A 9392-nucleotide genomic window follows, 5' to 3' on the forward strand; every position below is an offset into this window, starting at 1 on the left:
GAATTCCTAAACATTCAATCCTCTCCCAATGTGCCCATTTCCTTTGATGAATAATAAGATAAAGAACTAATTCCTAGCCCAGAGTATCACCTATTCTACTTTCCAATAGCACCCGTTGAGACTGCGCCTTTCAACAACAAAAGCGTCTAGGCAATACAACACTATTAGCTAGCACATATTGTGTTCACTGATGCACCTGAGCTAATCCAATGTATACTAGATTGATTTGAAGACTACCGGTATAAGCCCCTCCAGCTACAGGTATTGTCGTGTTGGGATCGGTGTGTTGAGTTATTGGCAGTAGGAGAGGTACATAAATATAAAGAAGCAGCAAGGAGAGACTTGTAATTACGGAGACATATCAGAGTATTTATTATCTCCAAACTTTGGAGACTCAAATCGGTCACATCATTACGAACTTCCACATATGTAAAACACAAGATGAAGAGAGAGCCAGCTAGAAAGAGGGTTTTGATCAAATGGTGATCAAAACTCAACCCCTCTAAAAAGCCAGAACATCTAATATTTATCCAGAAGGATACAAGTAATATGAGGGTAGGTTACATTGTGTCAAAGGGACAAAGACATGAATGAGAGCCGCCAAGACAATGGACTACTCTGTAGTTTTATGTATGGGCTTAAACATAACAGTGGTGGTATTTCCTGCGAAGGAGATTATGGATGCACTTGGTCTTTCTATGGGGAAGGATTATAAAGATATAAAGTTGGCTTTTAAGTGCATCTCAAATATGAGGGTACTTTACTGGGTTTTGGGACAATACTACACAACATCCCCTTTCTTCGGAAAATGAGGCACTCATTCCTTATTAAAGAAAAATAAACGAAACCTAGTTAAAAAAGCGAAACATGTGATTATTGTTCCAATTCCTCTTAAATCTCTCTCACACACATTTGCAAATTAACTACATGAAAATCACTAATATTCTAATACAGACTATAAAAGCACAAACTGATAACACTTATAATAGTAACAATTATTGCTTAGGCACTGAGTCTATTCTTAACACATTTACTAAACAAAAACAGTGGAGACTATTATGCAAATCGAACAAATGATAACTAACCTTAATGGAAAATAATCCAGGTTAACTCAAATACAAATTATGATCCTTATTCTTTTCTGTAAAATCAAGTACACTAACCAATGAATGAGCAATGATCCAATGAATAAAGAACTCAAACAAATTGTTACTTTGTATCTAAATGAGTTTGATACTTAATTTCAGTAAGTATATGTTGTGATTATGATCACCTTTGAGCTTATATATAATATATGAAATATGAAAGCAACGGGTGTGCTCAAGGTAATGAAAAGTAAGTCCACGCTACAAGGCCTAATAATAATAGGAACATGGAAATGTAGTACAATCATATACCTATCCCGTTATTAATCAAATATTCATATAATCACAAAACCTTCAAATAATGAATCAAAATCAATTAAACCTCAAACAGATATTTTCAAATTTGTCAATCAAAAGCGACGTAAGAATTAGAATGTAACAGCAATTATGATCAATTAACAGCTAATACAAATCTATTCCTATTCCGACAATACAATAAGCAAAATTCTTTAAAACAAATCCAAACATAAGTCAGCCATCATTGACTTAATACCTATCAATTCACTAATATTTTATATGTTTCATAATGTGCCGGTCCGAAGTAAGTGTCATACTGCAAAGTGTCCTCTGAGTAGTCTGTTTGTCGCAAGTATATGGTCAGTAGTTAGTAATTTAGTGTCTTCTCAATCAGCCTCGTGGTAGTGAGAACAACAACAAATAGTTACAGTAATTTAATGAAACAAACTTCGTATCTATATGCACATGGTTTGTTCAGTTAACCAATATCGCAGAGACTAATCTTCATTTAAATTATGAAGTGAACTGACTATCTGTCAGTTTTATGCGTCATACTGCCTGCACTGGTAACTGCATCTCTAACCCTGGGTGAATATTTAGATATTTCATTCATTAAACTAATTTCCACGCAATTAAAAATTTGAACTACAATTACAAAATATGAATACGAAACACAAAAAGATGATAGAATCAAAATAAAACACAATCACACAAAATCTGTCCATCTTTTGACTGCAGAAATGTTGCAGGTTTACAAAAGCCTCAAACAGTGATAAGCTAATTAGTTTAGACTAGCATGTGACATTACCCTTAAATCACAAATTATATTGTCTCACCTTTCCACTGCAAATTGGCAGGATTACGAAAGCCCTGAGCAATTGATCTAGTCTTAGACAAGCTTATATAGGGTGGTGATGTAATTTATTAAACTTCCAATTCCTTTATCATGTTTAGATACATATATTATATATGTGTCACCACAGCCGTACTTGTATGGTTGGTTAAGGTCATTGTGGTCAAGGTCAGTTAACAGAAAGAAAAGACAGCTAGTGCAAACTACGAATTTGTTGCAAATAAATTACGCAGATGCACATTATTAAAAGAATTAAAAACAATTAACTGGCTACATGTAATTACTACGAATTTGTTGCAAATAAATTACGCAGATGTACATTATTAAGAGTATTAAAACAATTAACTACAACACTATCCTCTCTTACTCACTCGCAAACTTGGAACACAAAATGATCACTTACCCATAACTAGCAATCTGTCTGGTGTGTTAAAATTTAAAAACAGCGGATCATACATTTAGTATGAAGAAGAAAAAATAGGATAAGTCGAAAGTTCAGGTTGTAAAGTTATTGAGCGAAAATTCTGGGTGTAGTGGCATCGATGTCCTCATCATGGTCCTGGGTGCATGTTGTCTGTCTATGCCAAGGGCGTTGTTCTTGTTCGTTGGTGTCGTTCCTGATCCGTTGTAGCTGTTGGTGCATTGAAGTTTGTCGTCGTTGTCATCGCCTTCATCATCGTCTTCATCGTCGTCGTCGCCAGTCGACAGGTTACTATCTTCGAGGCCTTGGTCGATCTGGTCCATGCTGCCTGGTAACAGACAAAGTTGTGGAAGCGGGAAGGCCATTCTAACGATCGTATGCTCCCTGTCGTCTACATGTGTTAACAGCTGCAGTCATGCTGCCTTTACCGACTTGCTCTTCAAAAAAAATCAAAACCAGTGAACGTCGATCCGGATAAAACAGGTCACAGTCTACTCTATGGTGTTGAACGGATAGAGGCGGTAAATGGAAGCTATATATTGCATCTCATCAAGAGCGATGGAAATAAGTCTCAGTTCTAATCTGAAGAAAGCATATGATATACTTGCTGACGATCCTCCACGAAGGAAACCAGTAATGTTCACAGTACTTGCTGGTCTTACTCACAATCAGTAGTCGGAATAAACCCTACCAAACGGGGTCCTCCTCGATATCTTATTGAAGAAAATTCTTCAAAGCCGGGTTCTCCTCACATCACAGAAATCAAGTAGAAATCAATTTTCTACAAACCGGGTTCTCCACCATGTCGTGTTGGGATCGGTGTGTTGAGTTATTGGCAGTAGGAGAGGTACATAAATATAAAGAAGCAGCAAGGAGAGACTTGTAATTACGGAGACATATCAGAGTATTTATTATCTCCAAACTTTGGAGACTCAAATCGGTCACATCATTACGAACTTCCACATATGTAAAACACAAGATGAAGAGAGAGCCAGCTAGAAAGAGGGTTTTGATCAAATGGTGATCAAAACTCAACCCCTCTAAAAAGCCAGAACATCTAATATTTATCCAGAAGGATACAAGTAATATGAGGGTAGGTTACATTGTGTCAAAGGGACAAAGACATGAATGAGAGCCGCCAAGACAATGGACTACTCTGTAGTTTTATGTATGGGCTTAAACATAACAGTGGTGGTATTTCCTGCGAAGGAGATTATGGATGCACTTGGTCTTTCTATGGGGAAGGATTATAAAGATATAAAGTTGGCTTTTAAGTGCATCTCAAATATGAGGGTACTTTACTGGGTTTTGGGACAATACTACACAACAGTATGTAATGACGGGTAAGCCCTATTGTGTTCTATTTACACCTGATTAATGTTATCGATTGGGATGCCAGTGAAGAGGGGGGGGGGGTAGGGGGGCTATTCTCTCGATACCAGGTGATTCGTTGTCTGGGGGATTAGTAGAAGAGGTAGAAAATAGAAGGTAAGTATTGAAGGATACTTTATTGTGATCGTTAGAATTAGGTTTCTACTTATCAGAGAAAAGGACCATGAAGTGATGAATTACATTACTGGTTGCTCACATTCTTGGCTGAAGTATATAAATATCACATACCGGTAGCTGATATGATATTCCTTTTTCTATGGAATCTCACTTGAATAACAACAATTTATGATTTATTCTTTCAAATTTGAAATCCGGTTCTCTCCTTGATCTTCTTGGATGGTTCCTGCTTTATTGTAATGAGTTTCCCACTATAAAGCCAAGTTGCATCAGAGAGGTTTTCTCAAAATAAAAGATCCAAACATTATGGTAATTCCAAGAACCTCTCCTTTGCTGGTAGATGCATTATTTCTGGTTTTACTTTTTACAATTAATTTGTTTGTGTGTATGATTACAATTAACTTGTGCAGCACTTCTACTTTGACATGACACTGCATACAGTAATTGAAGTCAGTACTAAAGCCAATTATTTTTACAGCTCTCTGAACACGTCAAGCTTCTCGGCCGCTTTCATGCACGATAAGGTCTGCACTGCTACACAAAGCTATTTGTTCCACTAGCCTGCCGCAACAAAAGCCTATGTCACTCCCTGTTTGTGAGGACATGTTTTCAGGGGCGATAAAGACGGAACTTCCAGAAAGTGGGTCATTCGTCTTATGGCCTGCCCCATTATCACATTATACCTAGGGCCATTAAGCCCTCGCTTGACAATGTTTGACACGTAACTCTTGTTCAGGAAGTAGTATGCATGCAAACTTAGGTCTCAAGTATTGACATACATGTATGAGAACAACTTGCAACATAGCTGTGCACAACATTTGTTTGAGGCAGCTTTCATCTTAATACATTACAATGAGTCAATAAGATTCAGGAAACATATATTTCATGCAGATAGTTAAGTATCTCGTATGCCCGACTCAAAAAAAAAAGTTGATCACTGAGAGCACATTATTACACCAAATATGTCTTAAAGATTCTCATGACATCTGTATAACACCCCTGTATAAGTCTACTAAATGGGTCAGCTTTTCTTTTTTCCTTTCTTTTTTTTACCATTCAAGTGACTTGGATTTCCTTTAAATTTGCTTGCATTTTTAAAATGTTAATAAAGAAGCAAACAATATCATACAAGGATAAATGTATATATAGCCCCTTAAAAACACAAATAAACCAAAATTTAAACTTCAAATGAATGAAAAAGGCAACAACGATTTACTAGAAAATATGGTTTGGGTTAACATAACTCAATATTACCTTTTTCAATATAATTAATTTTTGTGTCATACCTATTAAAGCTGGGATGCTATAGATATCTAAGATAAATGTGTAACCAACCAGATGACCGGTTACCGGTATAAAACTTATCTGATGGACACAGCAATTATGATAGGACATTCAAAAATAGGCTAAACCCAGGGACTTCTGTCTCTAACAATATCAATGGAATAACTAGAGCTACAGCATTTCCTCTTATGAATTTCAATCATAGAGGTTTACCTTCATTGGATTTATCTTCAGAATATGAAATTGATTCTATTTGCAGATCTATTCAAAATATAATGGATTCTCTCTCTTACTCTCTCTCTCTCTTACTCTCTCTCTCTCTTGCTCTCTCTCTCTCTTGCTCTCTCTCTCTCTCTTTCTCTTTCTCTCTCTTTCTCCCTCTTTCTCTCTCTCTCTCTCTCTGAATAATATTCATTTGGATACTGACATTAAGAAAGACAGATGAAGGCATCTATTCATTTGACTGTCTTCTTCTTCATTATTGGCTTAGGCCTGCTACGACACTCATTTTGGAAGAAGAAAGCAATGAACAAATAGCTGAACCACAAACATGTAAGATTGAAATGATCCATCCATAAGATAACAAGGAGTAATAAATTAGATTTCTTCAAAAGTCAGCAGCAAACTTATTCAGTGGTATTTAGGAATTAGCTATGAAACAGACAATCTTAAATGAGGTAGCAATACAATACTGGCCCAAGCATCATTACCTCACAAGTAAAAAATGATGAATACCGAAACTCTGATATCTTGTTACTTTTTCAAAAGAAGTATTAAATTCAGCGCTCTTGGCTTGTATCCTCTCCTCCTTCCCTTCTGTATTAATCCACCATTGGCAACATCAACACCACTGACAGTTCCATACCATCCACATCATCATACACAAATTTATCATCATCATCATCATCGTCGTCGTCATCATAATCATCATCCTTATCACTATCACTATCTGCCTCTTCTGTTGTCTCTGCGACTTGTTTTCTAAACTCACCTGAGCAATGGCTTCAAATTCCTCATGTTTCTTCTGCAACGCCCTGGCTTTATGCAGCGACTTTCCGATGCTCGTGTGCTTGTTCAAGAACTCCTCTCCGTAGTTCTGCAGCCAGAACAGCACCTGCAAAGTAAAAGAAAAACATATGCCGTCATCACGAGCATTCTATGACCATCGGTCTTGGAAGAACAGACATAGACAGGCAAGTTGATAAGACCTTGACCAAGTTTGAGGATCATCCGGAGCCTATTCATAGTTCTGTGTATTATTAAGGAAGCTGTCAGACCAATCTTGCTTGTTATGACTGGCCAGTGCATGTTACAGTGTATTTACCAGGGATATGAATACTACTTTCTGCTCAGAGTGTATCCATCAACCCCTGAAGTTCAATACAGGTTAAAATCAATGTTTGAAAAATATCACAATGTTCTTAAATGTGGGTTGTTTCAGTTGAACAATGTGTTTCCTGGTAGACAAAAAAGCTTCCCTGCAATATATGGATGAGATACAATCTTCTCAATCCCCCATGCCATCAAAGTATGCATACACGCTGCTTCAGTAGTCCTCAGTTTAGTTGGTCAAGAGGCAACAATTTACCTTTTTCATGGAATCAGAAGCCATTGCAAAGCAATCACTACCCAGCACAGAAAGATGATCATACTGTACAGACTAGGAAGTACCAAGCAGACACTGTAAATGCAGTACTTATGACCTGTGGTATTAATGCTGTAATGAAGGTTGCCTACGTGTATCAGGATATCGTGACAGAACATGGCATCTCCGGTTCAGGAAATTTGAGATAATTGACAATTGTTATTGTGGTTGAATTAACACTTCAATTATATTAGTATTTTGCATTCGATTTGGAAAAAAGGAAACTACAGTACATTTGAATGGTAAATTCTACATAAGTTCACATAAATGATTTATTTTTAATGACAGTTCATTTTCATCATGTTTCCTCGAAGATAATCTGGTTACATTGACTGAAATGTTTGAACGGGGGAAACTACATGTACTTTCCTAGACAGGCATGGGTTCTGGGCCTGAGAAATAAACACAGAATAAGCAAACAACATTTCTACTGGTAATTCACAATACATGAGAAATAAAAACAGAATAAGCATCCAACATCATTTCTCGGGGTAATTTTCAATGTATTATCTATCAGCAACTACATATCATACATGTAGCTGTGCTGCATATACATGCTAGAGATTGCTATTGAACTAGAAATGTAGTTCATTGAAGTAAAATCACCCCCCCCCCCCCCCGATGAAAAAAAGAAGACGATATATATATATATATATATATATATATATATATATATATATATACCAGTAGGTGCAGTCACCCTGCAAACTACCAGACTTCCTGGCAAATTTCCACCTCTTTGTAAGGTCCATTCAGAGTTCAGTAAAAACCAATAAAATAGATCTAAAATTACAGGAAGTTTCTGTCTGCTAGGGTAAAGATGTGGTCAAAACAACATATTTCCTGCCATTCTAAACATGTGTGTACAGAGTGGTAAAACTATGAGACGCTACTTTCTCAGAAACCTGGAAATGGCTGCACCTAGACAATATCTTCAAGATGATTGAATTCTGGTCCAGATACTATAAAATTTTGTAATGCCACAAGGTTCATGAATCTCAGATCTGGCTGTTATGACGTTTTGGTGGTGAACTCTTCATATTATCTACACCGTTCAACTTACATGAGCCTCGATAACACTCCACATGAATGACACACTTTCACTTTCATTCCAGGCTAAATTCTCAGTATACGTAATCAATCACCAGTGTAACATTAGCCTTCCAAAGTAGTTAATAACAGGAAGATAAATATTTACCACAATTAACTTTGTAACAATTAGTAAAATATATGTCACAAGTGGGTCATTGACATACTGAATCCCTGGGAGTCTGTTCATATAACAGATGTTTATCCAATTTACTTAGTAAACAAGGGAAACGCTCTCGGCGGTCTCGCCTGCATAACGCAATTCAATATGATAAACCAGAACGTCAATGACGTAGCGCTCATCCGCATCTCACAACAACAAATATCGTAAATTTTATGTGGTACACTTTTGAACTGGTCAAAAAATAGAAATTTGATGCCCTGGAAGGGACATAATTTCATTTCATTTGCATAAAGTACCATAAATAATCAATGGAGCAAAATCTCACAATTCTGTGTAGAAGTTTATTGTTCCAAATTTAGCTCTACCAGATAAGGCAAAATCGGTCAAGAAATGAGGGAAAAGAAGCAATTTTTGTTATTTTTGGAATAAATTTGCATAAATTACCATAATTAATTAATGGAGAACAATTTCAAAATTCTGTGTAGAAGTTTAGTGTACCAAAGTTAGCTCTATGATATAAAGCAAACCAAATCAAAATCGGTCGAGAAATGAAGGAGAAGAAGCCTTTTTTGTGATTTCGAATAAATTTGCATAAATTAGCATAGATAATGAATTTCACGATTCTGTGTAGAAATTTTAAATCCCCTCCTAGCCCTATCATATGAAACAATCAGAATCAAAATCGGTTAAAAAATAACGAAGAAGAAGCATTTTGAAAATCTTAATGTTGATGCCACAACAAAGTCTAAGTTTGTTGACCTTAAATGGCCTTTGACCTTAACTTAGTGACCTGAAATTCTACTCACAGGATTGGGGAGACTCGATAACCCTATAGTCCAAGTTTCATTGACTAAGAACCTATACTTTCAAAATTATATCAAAAATTCAAAAACTTAACCTTAGGTTAAGTTTTCGATGATGATGCTACAACATAGTCCAAGTCTGTTGACCTGAAATGACCTTTGACCTTGACTTTGTGATCTGAAATTCTACTCACATGATTGGGGATACTTGATTACCCTATAGTCAAAGTTTCATTGACTAAGAACTTATACTTTAAAAATTATACCAAAAATTCAAAAACT

The 9392-nt window shown here is 36.2% G+C and overlaps 1 protein-coding gene across 1 annotated transcript in view; it reads right to left on the minus strand.

Annotated features, from left to right (window-relative positions):
* Positions 1–5825: 5825 nt before the first annotated feature.
* LOC100893047 (kalirin) overlaps positions 5826–9392 on the minus strand; it is a 54378-nt gene continuing 50811 nt past the window's right edge. The window contains exon 13 of the mRNA XM_030974266.1: positions 5826–6563. Coding sequence (XP_030830126.1) covers positions 6291–6563 — 273 coding nt within the window. The 3' untranslated portion in view covers positions 5826–6290. The remainder of the gene's footprint in view (positions 6564–9392) is intronic.

This window comes from Strongylocentrotus purpuratus, unplaced genomic scaffold, assembly GCF_000002235.5.
Source record: "Strongylocentrotus purpuratus isolate Spur 01 unplaced genomic scaffold, Spur_5.0 spur5_scaffold_7, whole genome shotgun sequence".
In the NCBI taxonomy this organism is placed as follows: domain Eukaryota; kingdom Metazoa; phylum Echinodermata; class Echinoidea; order Camarodonta; family Strongylocentrotidae; genus Strongylocentrotus; species Strongylocentrotus purpuratus.